The sequence below is a fragment of the Pavona decussata genome, unplaced genomic scaffold, assembly GCF_977016875.1.
Source record: "Pavona decussata unplaced genomic scaffold, jaPavDecu1.1 SCAFFOLD_130, whole genome shotgun sequence".
NCBI lineage: Eukaryota > Metazoa > Cnidaria > Anthozoa > Scleractinia > Agariciidae > Pavona > Pavona decussata.
In genome coordinates this window covers 2,351,265-2,372,458 of record NW_028145544.1, presented here as the reverse complement: position 1 = coordinate 2,372,458, position 21,194 = coordinate 2,351,265, and the positions used below count along the sequence as shown (strand labels likewise).

Here is a 21,194-nt window from a genome sequence, read left to right as displayed (position 1 = left end):
GCTTTCATTTGAATGGTCTCGTTACACGGACTCAAAAATTAGGCTAGACCAACTTGCACTGCATAAAGTGAAGCAGAGCGCTAGCAAAAAAACTCACAAATTCATTTCCTTCCGCGCGACAAGATTCCTTAGCGTCTATCGAAGAAGTTTCTGTCAATTGTGCATTTCCTTTTATCTCTAGAAGGTTATTGAATAGAAAGGATAACAAAAGGCCAGAAGTGGCTAAGTTTGCATCAATTCAGTATTATCTCAGCAAATATGTTGAAGGCAGCGTAACAAGAGACCTCACCATGGTAATGATATTAAGGATTTACCCTTGAGTTACCTTATGGTTTGTTTATATAGCATTATATTATTGGTTTTTCATTACTCCTTCCTTATAACCCTATAAACCATCCTGGCATAGTCTAAAAGTTAAAACAACCATTTCCAGAAGAGCGCATTGTTCAACTGTTTTCTTTTTAATTATGCCTGGCACACAATACAATTTCATCCACAGACTCTAAATTACACGTATGAACAACATGTCAAACCCTGCTTCAACTTGAGTGGTCAGGTGTAGAATTTACCTTGTACAGCATATTAATTAATTAAGTGGCACCACAGGGAAGTATTGCTCAGTAGCTTTCATTTGAATGGACACACTTTAGGATTTCATCCAAAGACTAAAACGTTAGAACCACCTTGAAAGATACTGCCCAGTTGCTCACTTCAAACTTTAGGATTTTCATATTCATGGACTCAAACACGAGTCGCATTGTACCGCTCACTGAAAGTTTGTTTGCTCTGCAGAAAAGTGATCAAGTAATCTACACTCTTTTAATTTAAACCTCTGTGTTGCCGCGCTCAAACAATTCGGCACGTTTCGCGTGAAGAGATTGTAATCTCATTTGATTGAAATTGCAAAACTTCGGCTACTGTAATAAATCATGGCGTGCTTAAAGCTGTTAATCAGTCATCCAGTCTGTTACAGATGTCAGCTTGTGAACAGCAGTCTATGTTAGAAAAAACTCGGCGGAAAAAATCAAAAGATATCCAGCCACTTCTTTGTTTTCAGCCAAGCTAAGATTACTCGGTCATGCTCGGTACGTTTAAAAGGGGCTATGCCAAGACATTTTACGAGATTAACAAGGTTAAATGGTCTTACGAAAAACAAAACAGGATTTCATGACGTTAGCTACTTTGAAGAGACAAAATTAGTCGCTTAGGAGAAATCGCAGAGGGGTATGGATGGGCGAACGCAGCTTGATACGGTTTAAAAGGATCACAAATATTGACTGATCAGAGAATATGCTGGTCGAGCTGACGTAAAATATAAATTAATTTAATTTAATTGTCTGAAGAGCCAGACTTGAAAACTATTCAGGTTTTAAGTAGCTAAATGCAGAATTTTTATTGAAGAAAAAGGTACCGCCTACATGTGAAACGATTTGTAAATTAGAAATCAACTTTGACCAGACCGACAAAAAGTTTATATCGCTTAGTTGTCTAAAAGTTCAGACTGGAAATCCAGTTAGCAATCGGCTTACATGAAGCTAAAATTTAATTTGAAAATGCAAGTATTCTTCCTCTGCTCAGGTCTAGATTCAAACATTTTCTGTGAATTTTTAAAACGAGGATTTTAATTCGTCTTCACCTGCATCAGTAGATCAAATTTACTTTGATCGGTGTTTGCGAAAATTATTGATTGGCAAGTGACAGCGGATTGGCTAGTTAAATGAAACCAATCACAGCGCGCGATTGTAAATGCTGATCCAGAGTTTCTTTATATAGTCGTCAACAATATAACTACTTACTATTAAAATGAGGCCACCTTAGTAGTGTGTGATACGGAACTGACTGGATCTGAAACTTCTTCAATACTAACATAGTCTCATTTCAGTAGAAATGCACTATGGTCTGTTGCGAACTTACTAATCTGATAAGGCGAGTAGTCACAAGTCGGCCGAGAGCACGCGTAGTGTGCCTGTAGAATAAATTACTTTTGATTTTCTTGAAATATCGCCTACAAATAACTGTCTCCAAATGGAACCTTTTGATTTCTTTTATACTATGAGGTCTGGGCGTTTGTGTCCAGCGTGTTTAGCAAACGCTTTCGTAATTTTTCTGTCTCTTGGACGCGTTCGTTTTGCATTTTTCCCTTCTCACCGTCTGAAAGTGAAAGCAGTTCCCAAGGCGCAGTATCATTTTTCGATTGTTTGCTATTACTAAAGAAAGACGAAGAGCTTTCACCTTTCGAACGTGAAAACGTTTCTAAAACGCGGTATCATTCACAGATCGTTGTCTACAATAAAGCAAAACTACTGAGAGACTAAGACCTTTCATGTTCACCTTTCGAAAGTGAAAACGTTTCTAAAACGCAGTATCATTCACAGATTGTTGTCTGCAATTCATGCTCCGCAGTAAAACTACGAGCTACTATATGAGCGACAGGCAACTCACCTGCGCGTATTTTGCGTGGCAAGCATCTACTTAAGTTTTCCGACAGCGCTTTGGAAGGGTTTTTCGAGTTTTTTCTCCTCCAATCTTTCAAAAGCAAACAAAACTTTCTCACACAGGCAACCCAGGAACATGAATGTTTGCTTCGTGCACAGGCTTCCACGCCTCGTTAGCGTTTCTGGCACATAGAAATAAACGAGTCCCGTAGTCTACTCACTAAATCCCAATACAAACAAATAACATCCGGACAAATGAACTAAACAAACTTTGTGAAGCAAATTGGCTTAAGACAGTCATCTGATTTCACCTATATAACCTGGCCAAATTTAACACAGAAATCGGTTTAGTTCTTTTGCGGAGACTGATGAAACCCAGAGACTCCCTCCCTGTTCAAAGGACGAAAGCACGTCTAACAAAACCTGCTAGGAACAAGACAGCTTTGTTCTTATAATGTGGGCAACTAACTGTGGGCTGAATTGTTGTGAAAAAAAAAAACTGAAAGTTCTCGATTCCAAAAGAAAATCTGCTCTAACAAAAAAACAAAAAACGAGGACTGAATACGCTGTAGTTAGTTCTCTACCACGCCTCCACATTTTCTGTGCATTCCTAAAATTTGCTGACGCCCAATGTGAAATCTTTTCTTTCCTTCGCGCAAGAAATTGCAGTGTAATCAGTTTCAAGAGCAAATGGCAAAGAAGCACCTTTACACAAAAACAAGCACTTTACTGACATACAATACAACTGCAGTTTAACAAATGACAGCACAAGAAAGAAATTAAAATATATAATCCGGTCTCAAGTAGAGGAAATACTTTGAGTAAATCTCCTTTTCCAAGCCCCCGACTCGGCTGTGACCTTGAAATTGCAGATAAAGATATTCAAATTTCTTTTCAAGTTTTCCGCCGAGTAGTTTCTAAATTTAAGAACTACTATCGCTGAGTTGAGGCCATATGTGTGCCATTTGGCACGAAGGCGTTAGGTGAAGCCGCACTATCGCTGAGTACTGAGAATTTGCTCGAAAAGTCTACTGATTGTAAGAGGACTTCCCCTTGAGTTTCAGCTAATTATTTCATTGTGTTTTACTGTGTTTTAACTATTTAACTCACTATTCAAAGTTCTTTATCATGCATTCACGCGCTTAACTAATCATGATAAGAAAATAAACCTTCCAAAAAAAAAAATGGTAGAAACCGGAGACAGTACAGCCAGAAAGTTTTGCTCAATAGCTAGTCAACATGGTTTGTTTTTTTGTTTTGTTGCTTACATAAAAGAACCACCTTGTGCAACATCAAAAAGTATCGCTGGAAAGTAACGCTTTAAAACACCTTTCCATTTAAAACTGGTCTGACGTTATGACTACCTCCACAGACGCAGATGTTAGAACCACCTTGCACAGCATAATAAACAGCACCACAGGAAAGTACTGCTCAGTAGCTTTCATTTGAATGGTTAAACTTAAGTATTTTATCCACAGGCCACCTTGTATAGAACAATAAACGGCAGAAAAGCAAAGTACTGCTTATCAGATGTCACTTGAATGGTCACACCTTAGTTTTATCCACTGACTCAAAAGTCTGAAAGTAAGAAACAGAATGCACTTTCGGTTTATGACCTTGAAATCGATGGAAAGGATTAGAACAATTCCATGTTTGTAGCCTTTACGTTCAAGTGGTCACGTTTTGTGTAATAATTTGTCGATATTATAATCCATTGTCACTTCCACCAAAGCTTTTAAGCGTACTCAGTTACCCACACTTTCTAATGGATTGTCGAGTGGTTTTTCTGGAAAAAATAAATAAAAATAAAACATTTTTCTGTGAATTTTAAGTGATCTCGCATCAGTCGTCCAAACTTTTGCTATGGAATCCCGTCAAGGAATGAAAGCTGTCGCGTTGAGTAGTACTTTCGTGTGGTGCTGTATTTTATGCTGTATAACGGGCTTCTAAATTTTGAGTCTGTGGCTGAAATCCTAAAGTGTGACCATTCAAATGAAAGCTACTGAGCAGTACTTTGCTGTGGTGCTGTTTATTACGCTGTACAAGGTGTTCGAACTTTTCAGTCTGTGGTTGAAATCTTAAAGCTTGACCATTCGGAGTGAAACCTACAGAGCGGTACCTTCCCCTGTGGTACTGTTTTATGTGCTGTATACACTGATTCTCGCATAAAAGGTACCAGTGAGGTGTTTGATCGCGTGCATGAGTAGAAGACATCATTAGGGTCAAGCGAATTGTCTATCGTTAAACGATGGTAGTTGTGTTATTAGCTATTGACCTGATTAATAGACGCTGATACCTATTAACCCTATGCCACTAAACACAGCCGCTACAAAATGTGCTTTTCCCTTCCTAAAGTGTTGCCATGGTTACTTATGAGAAATTAGGCGGAAAAACTGCCGCGTAGAACTTTTCATTTTAAACGATCACAAGTTTCGATTTTATCAGTACCCAGACTAAAAAGTTACAACCACAACGAGAGAATGTTTAATGGATAAGTTTTGGAGAAACTGTTCTTGAATCTATCTGCTCAAGTGCCAAAGGTACTTCGTCCATTTTTATTTTACAAAATGATTAACCTCTTCTTAACGGACATCTGGAGAGATCAATTACAGGAAGTTATATATACCAACTTCGCCAGCGCTACATCTTAGCCCTCTCAGCTCAAAAGCAATGTTAAACACTAAGCTATGTTTTTAACTTTAGAGTTTGCGATAAACTCCTTTACTTTTGGGCTTTCAATTGAAAGCAGTTTAGTGGTACGTTCCTGAGGATTGTCGGTTTATTGTGCTGCCAACGTTTTGGTGGAAGAAATTCTAACTGTAAATGAAAGCTACTGAGCAGTACTTTCCTGTGGTGCTGTTTATTATGTTGCACGAGGTAATTCTAGATTTTGTGAATCCATTCAAATGAAAGCTACTGATCATTTCTTACAGTACTATTTTGTACAAGTTCCATTCTGATCTGTGGATGCTAAGTGCTAAGCAGTAAGCAAAAGTCTGTTTTGTTGTTGTTACTTAACATTCTACGGACTTCAGTTTTGGACTTTTTCCACTATGAACTTAAGGACTCTTAGGAGAGGGTCATTCATTCAGATTACCGAGGAGGGTTAACGGATTTATCTGTAAGATTTAAGTGATTTAAGTGAGACATAGCAAACTGAAAAAAACCTACCTGCTGCGAAAAGACGAGGGGTTGGCATAAGGTGGCCGAGATTTGTTGTTGTATTTTTGATTCGTTTTGTTTGTTTCTTTAGTTTGGAGAATGTGTTGAAAAAGCATAGCTCCCATGATCCATATTTCTAACCAGTTTGAATTCATCCTTTAAAGTGTCTACCCTCTTTTTAGTGTCACTTTGAATGCCAAAATACTTATTTGCATCGATGGAAACGTTGAAAAATAGTACCGTTTTGTTAATTAACAGTTAACCTACAAGCGCACAGAAAACTAGTATCAATCATATTTGTCTGCAGATGGCTAGAATGGAAATGGTTGCAACTTAAAAAAAATTGGCCAATTACTTAACATTCTTCCTGTTTATTCTGGAGAAATTCTTAAAGCCTGGTGCTCTAAGATTAACTTCAAGTTAGAGAAGAAGCTCCCTGTCGAATAGTTTTGACCAGCACACAACACAATCTCTGTGACAGTGCCAAAAAGAAAGACGATCCAAAAGAAAGCCAGTGAGCATTTTACATTCTTGTGTCGCAAATACTATTTATTTTCCAGTATTTTTTAAAAACGAATTTGGGATCTTTTTCAAGTGTTCAACAAAAGCGCAGTTATGAGCAGATCGGAAACGTGAAGGTTAAAGCGCATTAATTTCTTGGCCACAGCTAGCAAGAAGCATTGTGGGTGTGGAGACTGACAGCCAATCACTTTCAAACTTGTACAGAATGCAAATGTACGACCATTCATGAATATAACAAAGGTGGAGCGATTATGATCACCTTAAATTTGTAAATACCGTACGACTCGTCGATGGCACAGTTACTCGTCATAAAAGACTAAGCCAAAGCGAAGTTCAACCCCCAGTGTATTTCTCGACAAACATAATTGGACAGTCGCCGGTTGGTGTCAGATTACTAAGAGAACGTGGGAAAAGAAAGCTTGTAGAATTAAATCCCAAAGGTGCAGTTCCGAGGTAAGCCATTTCTTAATCGAGTAACGAGAGAAATTCACTTTTGCCGTTTAAAATAAGGACCATTGTAGCAATGTCAATGCAGATTATGCGTTTGTCACTAGGCAGTCATGGTTTATTTTGCTACAAAATGTTATTTTTTGGAAATGCATCCTGCTTACTAAGATTCTATTATAGGATTTATTACTTACTGTGTAATTCATAAACACGTCTTTGTAATTGACCTTAAGGTAAAAGGCGAAACGGATACTATTATTACAGTTCAAACTGCGGTTTGCTCATTCATTCACGTCTCAGATGGACGGATATCTTTTTCTATATTGCATAGGGCTATCTTTTTCTTATTGTCGAAACGGCATATACTTTCACTGAACTACAAATAGAATTTCTATTCACGTCAAATTTAAAGAAAAAGGAACAACATCGCGAGAAATAATTACTGAATAGCTTTTTTGAGCGATAACGCAGAGTCAAAAGTTAGAGTCTGACATGTATTACACGACTTTGGGTGGGAAAGCCACTCCTTCGGACTAAAAAGATTTGTGTTTCTGCATTCCTGAGGATAAAAGGCGGATGCGGGCTTTGCATTTTGCCTTTAAAACGAAGCAACTAACTTCCATTGTCGCTATTTGCACCTAACTCAGAGTTCTACACACGTAACTAGGTTCACACAACACTAAACGTTTCGGTTAGATTTTAAAATTAACAGCATAGGTGAAGGATCGATTCGTGCAAATTGTATTGTATTAAAAGCAACGGTTAAAATTTCCATTTTTATTAGATCCCTCTATTCATTTTGGAGAATACAAGGAGGTTCTGCGCCTATTGTGTTTTCAACTGACAAGCTTTGTTATGAATCGGTTATGAAGTAGGTTTAAATCCACTTTGCTCCAGGCTGTATTTGTTAGCCGTATTAGACAGTCCAACGTTTCTCCACCAAGGAGTGCAATCTCGACGCAACTAAGTATTCTACTGGGCTTTCTTTGTTACGTTTACTACTTTCAAATTCGTTAATGAGTGAATGCCTCGGGGCTTGTAAAGTTTGATTGTTCCGTGAATCAAAAACAACCTTTTGTTATTGCTAGCGTTGTTTGCTTTGTGCTTTTGTCCTGTCTAAAGCTCCACCACAGCCGTCCATTTTTCTCGGGTATTGAACACTTAGTTTATGGAAAGTTATTGTTTCCTGTCCATTGTTCGCCCTCTTGCCGTTGCACGGGGCTTAACTCAGGGTGGAAAGAAAGAATAGTTCTCGCGGTTTAGAAACAGACGAAAATTGACCGTTCAATGAACTCCGATCTGCGAATGTTTTTGGCTAAATGAATTGGGATTAATGACGCTTAGTGATTGTCTAATCCAAATTACACTTTGCATGCCATTTTGGCTAAGAATCTTTTGGACTGAATCAACCAGTTGTTTTATTGACGGCCGCAAACATACCTAACAACTTCCTTTGGGAACTTGAATTCCATCCTTAATTCAGTCAGTGAGTTGTCACCTAATTTTTGATTTCACACACAGTTCTTTACATCAGCAAATGAATTTATCGGGTCTTCATGTTGGTCGGTCTCTGTTTGCACTTTTCACGGCTTTAAAATTCAGCTCACATATAACGCGCACACTCGTAACTGCGGAAACGGCGTATCTAAAGCAGATACGTAAGAGTCAATAGGACTATGTGGTAGTTTATTTAACCACGTTTCGTCATCGATCTTTGTCAGTTCCTTTGGTCTGATTAAGTGAAATGTTTTCTTGGTAGAGAAGGTATTCGACCTCGATATGTTTAGGCAAACTAGAAAGTTCTTTGAGTCAAGCACTTTCTTTATAAGATATTTCATTAAGACGGCCTCCTCTATATTCGTCGACGGGGGCAGTGGGGGGAGGGGGGGGGGGGAGGATGGCTCCATCTATTCGGCTATCATGGGGAGACTACCTTTTACAATCCTCAGGATACCTGCGAAAGGGCAGCTAGCTTTTTACCCTTTAAGCCCTGACAGTGATTTCTCCCTATAATACCAATGCTTATTCAGCCGCTGAGGTCATGAGAATTTAGGATATGATCAACCAAGGTGAATTTTCGTGATATTTAAATAACTTCTCCACAGCACTTTTATAAGAAAAGTATGGGGACAAGATAGGAGAATTTGTTCTTTGATATTAGGGGTTATTAGAAAGGTAAAAACTGAGCAGAAAATATAACGCAAAGATTACGCTTGCCGCCGAGAACGTAGAATTTATTCCATTATCTATTTTTGTTTTAGGTAAGACAAAGGGCCAATTGGTTAAATTAAAGTTGATATGTGGGACGGTAGGGGGTTGAAGTTCCAAACTGTTACCATTCAAAGTTTAATTTTGAATTTAATTTGGGTGGTACTGGGGTTAACAGATAACACCAGAAATATGAAAAAGTTCTAAGCATGGGTCCTCCTTCAGTTCACAGGTTAATTACTGACTTGATTTCCACTTAAAGTGTTGACTGCCTAGAACAATCGCTGAGGAAAAAAACAACGTTAACGAAGTAAAGTCGGCTGAAATTACTGAAATCTTCGTGTTTTCAGTATGGTTTGTCATCACCTAGAAATTTCAATTTTAATTGAAAGTTCTGTTGAAAAACTGTTCGCAGCTCAAGAGTAAACACTCAATGTTTGGATTACAATGGACGTATTTCCTGCCCGAGACATTGATACTTATGACGTGGGTATGGTGGCCGTTTGCATATCGCATGCTTTTAGCTGCAATTAGAACTTTTCTAGTCATTTGGGGTATTTTCGTAAATCGTCATTTAAGGGTACGTACTCAGTTCAAATGACAATATGATAACTATCCCTTGGGGAATGGAACGGTAGACAGCCACTGACTGAACCGAAGCAGGATCAAAAGTGCGTAAGTTTAAATTTAAAAGCAAGAGTTCATTTAATTTGTTCTTTTTACCTTAACAAGTAGAAACTATGTATGCGTTGAATGTAACAACAGCATCTCTGCTTCTATAAGAGGCAAATCTTGAGACAATAGTACATTCCTTTGCTCTTCGTAGCAATTGGATCTGGAGACGAAATCCTAACCCTTAGACTGCTTAGACAAAACAATGAATTCAAAGCGCTCTTGTTCCGTACAGTTTATGATGTTGTACAGGGTGGTTTTTCCTTGTCGTGACGTAGTGTACTGGCTTTCAATTGAAACTGAGCTACAGAGAATTTCTTTCCTTTGGTGCTGTTTCTCGAAATCCTAACCCTTAGAAAAGACGATGAATTCAAAGGGCTCTTGTTCCGTACAGTTTATGATGTTGTACAGGGTGTTTTTCCTTGTCGTGACGTAGTGTACTGGCTTTCAATTGAAACTGAGCTACAGAGAATTTCTTTCCTTTGGTGCTGTTTCTCGAAATCCTAACCCTTAGACAAGACGATGAATTCAAAGGGCTCTTGTTCCGTAGAGTTTATGATGTTGTACAGGGTGTTTTTCCTTGTCGTGACGTAGTGTACTGGCTTTCAATTGAAACTGAGCTACAGAGAATTTCTTTCCTTTGGTGCTGTTTCTCGAAATCCTAACCCTTAGACAAGACGATGAATTCAAAGCGCTCTTGTTCCGTACAGTTTATGATGTTGTACAGGGTGTTTTTCCTTGTCGTGACGTAGTGTACTAGTACTAGTTGGCTTTCAATTGAAACTGAGCTACAGAGAATTTCTTTCCTTTGGTGCTGTTTCTCAGCCGATGCTACTGATTCAGTTCACGGTGGTTCTTACTTGAATCTACAGTACAGTGTTGGATAAGATTCCAAAATGTTACCAATCAGATCAACACATGAGCTGCTGAGATCCGATAAGTCTATTTATTGATCAGATCACGAAGAACATTTTTGGATACAATTTTCAATCTCAGTTCTCCATGTTTTGAAAAAATACGGTCTCTCGTGACAAAAGCCCTCAAATAATCAGGGTAAAAACGTTTTAAAAATTAAAAAAATTTAAAAATTTAAAAATCTCGTCTCGTGCAGCTCGGATTGAGAAACTAAGGCATCCTTTGCACCACCTTTGACCTCTGAACTACAATCTTGGACGGAATAAAATAAGAAATTAATGCCCCCTTCCATCCAAATCAATGCTCGCTCAAATTGCGCAAAGCAAAATGCTTCTTTTTCCATCATTGAAATGTGGGAGGGGGATATCCAAGAATGTAGCTTTGATTTCACTCAATCTAATAAAAAAAAACCATGAGGGAAATCACGTAGTAGGAACTAAATTTATCACTTGTAATGATCGTCACAATTAATCCCCAGATTAATCCCCTAAACGTTAATGACTGATCTCTTCCTTATTCAACCAAAGTAGAGCCGGCCACATCTAATTAAGTCACATGAAATTTTTTCAAACACCATGCTGTGTTCATCTGACTCTCCTGACTTTAATACTTTCTCCAATTGGCTAGAAACCAGAATGGAAGGGAGGAGAGTCAAATTCACTCACCCTCGGTTCTGATGCATCTTATTTTACTACTGCAGGCAAATCGTAAACAACTCATTCCGGACAGCTTACAAAGGTACGTTGAAATGAGCAGACTATGCTAAGCCGTAAGAGTGATTTAGGTACTTAATTCGTGAAATTCTGAATATTATCTAAGTCCCCTTAGTACAGTTCGAATGGAGACCTTTAGTACGAGAACGATTACGAGATTTTCCAATAGAGAAAGAGAGCGCGATCGTAACTAACGTCATTTTTGCGCGAAAACGAGATAGCTGTCGTAATTTTGCTTCCAGTTTTTCTGAGAATGGCGTACTGGCGAAAACAAGACCTCGAAACGTCGCGTTGATCTCGTCGTTTTGAAATCCCCAAAGCGGGGCTTAGCTACAGTGTATCATCGTTCAAAACAACTGCGTCAAGTTCGTCGCTCACAAAGAGTAAAATGAAACTTTCTGGGACATATCTCTACTTAGTATTTCACTAAAACTTGTCAAGTCAATCTCGTATTCGTAGAAATACTCGCTAAAGACTCTGAGATTTCCAACTCGCTGGTGGTTTGGTAGTTACTAACTATTCGTACCACAGTACTGAAAAAATACCAGTGATTCTAAGGCACGCGCACTCACCTTGTTCCCGTTTTTTCTTAGTTTTCTGAGCTACTTATCAGAAAAGCTTAAGTTGGAGAATAAATCTCCTGTAAGACGTTTTGGTCTGTAGTATCGCTGTATATTTTACTCCTCTTTGTATTTTGACCTGCTCGCAAAATACGTCGCAACTCGTAAAAATAAATTAATAGCAATATCACACACGATATCATCCAATAAAAAATATGTATACTATGGTAACTAATGCATCTTTAATTCTTCGGTTTATTGCCTGAAGCCAATGTGTGGTTTTTGTTTTCTCTAATCCAATAGTAACAATAAAGGCGAAGACACTCACTGACTAAATCATGAGTTCGGTGACACACCTTCGCCTATTAAAAAGTCGTTGATATTTGGCAATCAGCAACGTGAAACCCTCTGCATATTTTATTTCAATAATCGAGAACTTTCGTAGTTTGACCTTGGAACACTATACGATAGAAAATTCAAGAAAGAAAGAATAAACGGCACGTTTAATGTAATATAACATTCAGCACAGGAAATATTTGCAGAAATCAGTCATAGCTGACTGTCAGTCTTTTGTTTTATTTAATCTCGCGAGAATTCCGTAAATTTATTTGGCTATTTTAACGAATTTCAGACGATTTTTTGCCTATTTTCACGAATTTGAAAGTAGGATGAGCAGGAGTGCGCATGCGTGCCTTGTGGCGAGAATTAAGAACACACAATCTGTCTATCTGAAAACGAAGTTTCTCCATCATTTTTCCAGAAATTCGAAACTGATGTGGTCAAAAAAGCAGGTAGCTAATACAAGCTTCAATAAATTCTCCAAATTCAAGAAAATTTATTGGCAATCCCGCCTTTTCGCTCTCAGAGAATTTCGTCAAAAAGCGCTTGTTGTCTATCTCAACTCCAATCTTAAACGCAGTTCCGTTATGCGATTTTTGTTTGTTGTCAGCTCGAGTCGTGTTTCTTTAATATAATGCTTGGAAACAATATCTTGGAATTTCCAAGATATTGTTGCTTCAATTCATAGCCGCAGGCTCAGACCATACGATTGATTCCAATTGACCCGGTTTGATCGGGTACCGCCCAACTGTTCACTTCGCGATTTGGTGGATACTGATCTGTTTGAACGGCCTTAATCGCCTCACAAATTCGGATTTAGTCTTCAAGAAAATCAAGATTTCTTTGACAAAATGTCAGCTTAACACTGGAAAACTAATTCCTTTCGTTTTCGGAGTAAACATACTGTTTAAAGTGTGAAATATAAACAACTATCGAGTCCAAATGACTCGGTATAGTAAATTAATGAAAATATTGTTTGCGAGTTGAAAAAAAGCCAGTATTTAGGTCTGTTTTCTTAGGGGAGGTCGCCCCTACTGAGAAAATGTGAACTGCAAGTTATGTTCTATAAATGTTTGACTATAAATGTTCCAGACGTCCTCGATCGTGGGAAATGACCCCAAATTTACTTGGCACCTGAGTTAAAGCAATCTCCCGCGGGAAAAATTCGACAGAACGCTAATCATTCTCAGGTGTACGCGTCAACCATTTTCGCCTGATAGGAGAGAACAGATCATTTAAGTATTTTGTTTAACATTTCTCGTTAGGTTTTCCTGTTTGATATGTGGAACTTGGATTCACCCTTTAACCCCTAATATCAAAGGACAAATTCTGCTATCTTGTCCCCACACTGTTCTTATGAAAGTACTAGGGAGAAGTTATTAAAATATCGAGAAAATTCACCTTGAGTGATCATATCCTCAATTCTCATGATTTCAGGGGTTGTATAACCATTGATATTACAAGGAGAGATGGTGATTACTGTAAGGGATAAAAGGGTTAAAGCAATTTTTTTTCTTATATTTCGGAATTCTACCGACAAGAGAAGCACTCTGTCGATTCACAAGTCTAGGTCTCAGGGTATTTTTGAATTCTGACCAGAAAGAACGAAAACAAAACAGACCGAGATCAGTTGCCTTTAGACGAACCACTAAGAAAATGATCGAGATATTTTTACACAACGACAAAATGGCTTAAAACCAGCAAGCTGTCTGACTGATATGAGCCTAAAGGTGGTTACAGTTGGTGGGGAGTTTCCGGATAGTTTTCGGCGAATGTTTCTGAATTCTGATTAAAAAAATATCGGAGTCGATCAGATCAGGAAACTAGCAAAATGGATTGCCCATATCGTATGCATCATAGAGGATTATTACTGTTATTTTTAGTATTATTTCTCTTAATATTCTCCTCTCCGGCTCTTCGCTATTAGCTGTTATCAGGCTTGTTATTTAGGCTACAAAATAGGCAATGAGATGGTTCCTTAACTTTCATTACACCCGAATATATATAGGCATAGGGATGGGACAATGGCTAATAGCCGAATTTGCGGTAAAACTTTCTTTCATCCAGCAATTTGAAAAAAAAAACCCAGTCTTTTTGCTAAATACTGTCAAGAGTTTGGACATGCGCAATGTTTAATCTGAAGTATGCACCCTTTCTAAAAACAAAACCGAAACTATTCAGCAAAGTTGCATTTGCGCTGCATTTCTGAAATCTGGCGAGAGAGCCCAGCTGAATTGCCAAGTAATTCTGGTTTAGTGACTGTAAGTATTTCATGAATTAAATTTCACGGAAACTATTTGTGAAAGGATTTCCGTATGTTGACACCCTTTGTCAGCCAATTACAAAAGTGGCACAGAAACGAAAACTGCTAAGTGGGCGCATTGTTCCACCCGAAGCTTTAAAAGAAATGAAGCCTGCATGCTTTATCCCACGGGAAACGGGAGAAAAAGAGCAGAGCGACAAAAGGGTTCTGTCTAATCTCGTCCCCAGATCTTCTCACTCTTCGGGAGAGAACATCTGGTAGAATCAATTTTCATGACGTACATTAGCGCGCATGCTCAACATTTGCAGCAAGAAGATCAGACTTTGCTCACGAATTGCCCAAGGCGGATTTTCAAGATCAATTTGTCGCAATAAATGTCGCTAATATCTTAGTTTCAACTACCGTATTTAGAAAAGAAAATTAATGATTTCAAGTTGCTGGGAAAGAAGAACTGAGTTTTGTTTACAATGGTAACCATAGTGCGCGCTGTATTACGCTAATAGTTGCACACCTTAGACTTTTTAAAGATTATAAAATCGATTACACCCTCAGACTGCCCAGCAAAAATTTCACAAGCAATTAATTTTAGATAACACTATATATAGACAATTGTATGTTTATAAAAACTTGTCGCAGTTTAAGGAACGTCAAGTTTAAATCGATCCAAGAAACCCAAGTTCCACAGAAGGACAAGATAGATTTTTGTAAGGTTTCCGTCTGCGCGCGCGCTAAGCGCAAAGTCGCGCGAAAATGGTTGACGCGGACATCTGGGAACGAAATCAGTGTTCTGTCGAATTTTTCCCGCGCGAGATTGCTTTAGCTCGCGTGCCAGGTAAATTAAAAGTCATTTCCCACGACCGAAGACGTCTGGAACGTCCAAAATGAAAAAAACGTAAGTTACAGTACACATTTTCTCACGAAGAGCGACCCCCTCCAAGAAAACAAACCTAGATACTGGCTTTCTTCAACTCACAAACAATATTTTCATTAATTTACGGTAGCGAGTCATTTGGACTAGATAATTGTTTATATTAGAAAATCAAATACAATACAAAGGCTAATCCGCAAAAATTCTTGGTATGCTGGTCTATTGTAGCAGGCAGAGTCGATTGTCACTTTATATTTGCTCACTCACTTGTCCCGTGCCATTGTCAATCAGGTCACGGTCTAGTTGGCTTGGTCACGTGCTCAGATTTGTGTCTGTCATGAACATTTCAAACAACGCTGTGGGATGTAAAAGCTAGCAATTGTCTTCCCTCGATAGCAAGCTGTTTGCCATGAACTGTTGCTACCGTTGAATTACACAATCTTCTGTACTCTTCAAGCTATGGCTTCAGAAAACCATTTGTAAGATTTTTTTGCTTTTCTTTCAAGGAGCTTGGGGGACGCCTTGATTGACCGTGAAATCAACAAGCGGTGAAATCAACAAGCGGCACGCTCTGAAACGAACAAGTTTTACTACGTGGATTTCAGCACAAAAATCGACATGGACTTGTTTTGTCGAAGACACAGAACGTTCATCGTATTATTGTGGATATTCTGCCATGTGGTTTTCGCCCAAGGGGAAGGTAAGCATCCAGTTAAAATTGTTTACCTAATGAACATATATAAGTTTTTTTTATGTGGGCTATGACTTCCGTTTTCATCACTTTAGCTTCCCATAAAAATTTTCAAATGGTTTACAGTTCGCTTGTATGAATGAAAACATCTAGGTTTTATCAAAATGTGTCTAGAAAACGACCGTTTGACTTCTCATCGACCCGATTGCCGTTGATTGGTAAATGCTGAAAGGTTAGACTCGAACACTGCTCTGATTTAACCCAAATTAAGGCTTTCGCCAGATCGATAATTCTGTAAACATCGATCGCTTGACTGGGCTGAACGCAAATAGCGCGCCCATAGTCGGCAATTGGATTTCTGGAGCTATTTTTTTTTTCTACTTCGATAAAGGATGTTTGACGAATGAAATCATCGTAGTAGGATCGAGTTTTCGAATAAGCGTATGTGCTGAAAATCCACCCACGTACCGTTCATAAGCCCTCAAGCTTAGTTGCTATGCGCTCGCACAAATACTCCTTGTATTAAGGCTGAACCAAAGCAAAGCTGGCATTAAACTCAATTGTAATTGTCTTTGTTAAATAGTAACCGTTTTATGTAGTGTTATGGCCAGTAAGAAAACGAGTAGCATTAAACGTTCGTCTAAGAAAACGTCGACCTCTGTAATTTTAAACTGCGCTTGAAAGAGTAAATTGTTTATTGACTAATCGAAAATTCAAATGTGAACCGCATTCGCTTATTAAACGCGCGAATTATAAGTGATTTTCTCCTAGAGAATTTCTTGACCTTGAAAATTACCTCGGCTGCCGTTTCAAAAGAGTTGCGACACCACAAAGTAGCAAAGGTTATTCTGGTTCTTAACAGATGAAATCCATGCTTTTCGCGCTGATAGATTGCATGTGTAGGGCATGGTCCTATTGCGTGATATTGGAGTTCTACCTAAGCGAAAAAGCCAGCACTGATCTCGTTAAAATATCCATGTTTTGAGGCTATTATTAAGAAACCAAAAGTCCGATATCGATTTCATTCAGCAGTTCAGCTTTCACTGGCTTCAGATATTGCCCGTTCGCAGTATTAACATTTTGATAGTTTTCGGCTCGCCTTGAAAATGATATTTTGGCTGACAACAATAGCACAGCGGTCGATCGAGGGTTCGTTGCCTTTTCAATTTCTCGTTTTTCACGAAAAGGTCAACGTACGTGTTGGGTTTTCTGTTGTGGGAAAAAAAAGTAGGTGACCGGAAAAGGACTTGTAAAAGTATACAGGACTAAAAAAAAAAAAAAGCTTGCTAGTAAGTGCGTGATTTTCACAGCCACTCCTGAATTAAATTTTGATCTAATTTGCAAATTAACCAAAGAGAAGCTACTGTACATGTGCATTGCTGTGGAGTATTTGACGTTTAGCCTTTTAAATAGGCCTCAGAAGAATGCCTGGAAGGTAAAACGAGATTTTGTATCGAATTTACAATAAATTTTGTCAATATTGCCATCACGTTGTTGCTAGAATTTTCATTCAAATGGGGGTCCTGAGTTTCAGGCGACAGAAGGTATTACAGAATTGAAATCCGTCCAATTGTGGGGTTGTTTTGGGGGATATTATTCTCCCGCTTTAGCCTGTCGAAAATTAGGTATAAATTTTCGGCATATCCACACGATCATTCGATTGATCATACGATCGAAAGTTGTTCAGAAATACATTTGTGCTTCAAGATCACACAAACTACTTGGAAGCACTATGATAATTAGGCTACTGAATTTTGCCAAAGTGAAAGAAACCCTTCAGCATAAATGGTGAAAAATTATTTCTAAAAACGACAGAGCGCGCATTCATATTCGAGAAGGATCATATCATTTCTCTAAAGATATTTTTGTCAGTCATTTGTGACCCAGTTCAAAATGTGAAATGTTTGTGCTTGCGATTAGAAACCCAAATAAATGTTCTATTATTGAATTGGAGCAAAGATAAGACGCTAGCCCCTAGCTGCGGTTTACAAAACAAAATTGGACAGCTTAGAACGCCATTTTATCTTTCAAGTTCTTCCGTCGTGTGGTTTAATAAGATATTAAAGTTAAGGTATTCTTGTGATCAACCGCACGAAAAGTGTCATGTCTATTCTAAGTATTTCTTTTGAAATAATTCTAATTCAATTATGGTCCCCCGCCTGACAAGGGCTTATATCAGGAGGGCTGGGTCGGGGGAACGTGACCTCCTTTTTGTGGTTCCGCAGACGACATTTGTGTTCAGCTAGCAAGAGATTTATTCTATTTTAAGAAACACGCTCCATTTTGGAAAATTTTTTTATCTTATGTCATGAACTTAATAATAATAACTTATTCTTTAATTGATGTCACGAACTTATTCTTTAAGAATATATTTTTTGTAACCTTTAAAAGTGTAATTTGACTTTCAGATTTTTTTTAAAAGTGAAATGAAGAAAAGTGTATTTCAAAATCCACCACCCTCCCCTCCCCACTTTCTATAAAATTGCTCCTTAGATGGAAGACAGCCAACCTTGAAATGATTTTTGTACACTCTTTTGGCCATTTTCTTTCACATGTACTTTCATAGATATACAGAGCATCTGTTTTTCAATCTTTGAGAACACTGTTCTCATAATAGCTTAGTTGGTAAGTGAACCTTTGTTCATTTGTTTCTCCCAGACAATAGGGAGCTTGTTATTGTTATTCAATCCATTCATCTATCAACAATATCGATGTGTTGCTCTGACACCAGTGTAGCAGTCTGCCAGAGATGCCCTCCTTTGATCCTATACAAAACAAACCACACAGTTTCTACCTTATCTTGAATAGACTTTAAAAAATGTGATACTTGTATCCCAACTAGCTTATCATAAACCACAGAATTTTTACGTGTCTCCAAATGTTCCATTGGAGTCGACCTTCTAAAGAAAACATTTGCGGATTGTTTGTGGTTTCCGAAAGGGTAAAAATTTAATATTTTTCTGGCTGTGATCCCATTGTCACTAATATAGAATTACAGAATGTGTTGCATTGTCTATCACATTAGATGAAAAAACCTTTCAACAAAAGCTTATGTAAAGGGTTATTCTTTTATCTATGCCTTGTATGAAGGCACCCAACCCCTGTTCCCCAACATCAAGTTTTAAAAATCATTTGCTAAATGCCGACATTTCTTGAATGCCCACTCAAGTTCAGACTGTCAGATAAGTTTATGATAAGTTAGTTTTTATCAGCTGGGCAGAGCAACTGCTCCTTTGAGATTAAACGTCATTCTAATGTTTTTCCCTTCATCATTAACTGTGGTTGTCAGCTAAGTTTAGCTCAACAAGAAATGCATGCCACTTTGGCCACTCCGTATTAGAAGGGAGGGGGGATTTTGTTGGATAAGCCTTATATGGACCTCAATTTTTATAGGATAAGGTTTTAGATTGGGTATGTGTGTGTGGTGGGTGGGTGGGGGGGGGGGGGGGATCTTATCATTTTCAACCAGTTAAGTCCAAGATAGGGTATAGAAAATGGATCGTGTTTTAATCTAGTATAGGGTATTCTTTACTGAAAAACTGATACAGGTACAAGCTCAATCCAGTCTAAGTCTAATCTTGTCCCCATACTTTTCTTATAAAAGTACTGGGGAGAAGTTGTTGAAATATCAAGAAAATTCACCTTAGGTGATCATTTCCTTAATTCTCATGACCTCATGGGTTGAACAAGCATTGGTATTACTAGGAGAAATTTGACCCTGATCACTGTCAGGGCTTAAAGAATGAAGAATGTACTCTGACCTTGTAAGATTTCTAGTGCATATTGAACTGTAATATCAATTATAGAATTTCTGGAAAATAGTGAGCTTGCGGAATGGTAGGGTGGTGTCTAGTCAACATGTACATGTAGCAGAATGGGGTTTGCGAAATGCGGTTGAACATGGTTTGGTACAAAGCAAGGGTTTTAGAGTCCAACAACATATCCCCACCCAAAAATTCAGAGTTGCCCCCTAGGGCTAGAGGACACTTGAGCTATTTTGTTGTTTTGAGCGGCATTGGGCTGCACATGCAGTCCACCCAAAGGCGAGTCCCGTCAGGAGGTCAGGGACACTCCCTGTTGTTTACAAAATACATGTAGCATTGATTGAAATATCAACAAAATAAATCAAATTTTTTGATTAACTGCATGTACTTACTTACCTTGAAAAGTTAATAATCCTTACAATAACATGGATTTTCTACATCTTTTGAATTTTCCTTCTTGGGTTTTCACTATCTGGTGATATCAGGCTGTAATTAAATTTTCTAGTCAGACAGACTGGCTCTCTTTGGCTCCTGCTTCACATATCATGTGTACATCTTTGCATGTTCCAAGCTTTGTTCTGTTTTAAAAATTAGTGTTTCTCTGATGAGGGTAATCTTTAATGAGGAATGCCAACATCACAAAAAGTGGTTTACAAAAGGATCCTCTGTTACATTTATGACATTTTATAGATTAAATTTGTTTGTCTATTTGGAATGGCTTGCTTGGAATTAAATCTTGGGGAAGAATTCTCAATTCTCATAAGTACTGTACACTGTGTATTAGTTAGAAGTATTAAACAGTTAGGTTAACCTTAATTTAAACAACAAATTTAGAACCACACTGGGTGATTTAACCCACAAGAGAGTTCTTTTTAACAGCTGACTTTTGAATGTTCACCCTTGATGTTTTGAACAACAGATTTCATACTACATGTAGAACTCAGAGTTTAGTTTCTCTCTTGGATTAAAAGATTACTGGGAAGGTTTAAATATAATAAAAATTATTAAAAGCAAAAGTCTAATAACATTAACCTCTGAGAATGGCATAAATCAGGCATGTAGTTTTTTTGGCGCGACAAGGGTGTGTAAAATGCATGTGCATGGCATGTTGTACAAAGGTCATGCATGGCAGAAAATTCAGGCCTCCGTCATGTGTTCTTGGGCAATACACTTCAAAGCACTCCCAAGAGTATTATGCAATAGGCACTGAATAATTTAAAAGGAGAACTTTGTGGGAAAGGAACTGAGTTCAACTTTTAACTCTCAGCACTTGCCAAGTGAATATTTGAAAACTTTCAAGAAAATACTTAAATGTTATCAAAGTATACTCAAACAGAGAGAAACTAATTAAAAGCAGATTTGTAATTCAAGTAATTTCATATTTTGTGCATGTCAGGTCATGTACCTCAAGCAACATCTGCAGGCATTAACAGTTTCAAACAGCACAATATTTCCTATTCTCATTGCAAAAGCTTAGACATAATGAAACTCCTGCCCAATAAAGGCTTTTACTTAGCGTTCTTTAAATTGTTTTAACGTGTACATTGTAAACAAAAAGCTGTGGAGATCACAGGTTTTCAGTCATAATTTGTTGATCGTGTACTAAAAGTTCATATGACTAGCATGATTAATACT

The 21,194-nt window shown here is 38.0% G+C and overlaps 1 protein-coding gene across 5 annotated transcripts in view; it reads left to right on the top strand.

The window, feature by feature from the left end:
* The window catches only part of LOC146468639 (receptor-type tyrosine-protein phosphatase delta-like), a 77,048-nt gene that overhangs the window by 24,406 nt on the left and 31,448 nt on the right, over positions 1-21,194 (top strand). For 4 of the 5 annotated variants that reach the window (XM_085124427.1, XM_085124425.1, XM_085124426.1 and 1 more), the window contains 2 exons: positions 11,062-11,099; positions 15,611-15,804. In XM_085124427.1, the coding sequence (XP_084980553.1) occupies positions 15,723-15,804 (82 nt within the window). In that variant the 5' untranslated portion in view covers positions 11,062-11,099; positions 15,611-15,722. The remainder of the gene's footprint in view (positions 1-11,061; positions 11,100-15,610; positions 15,805-21,194) is intronic. The other variant, XM_085124428.1, reaches the window with a different exon arrangement.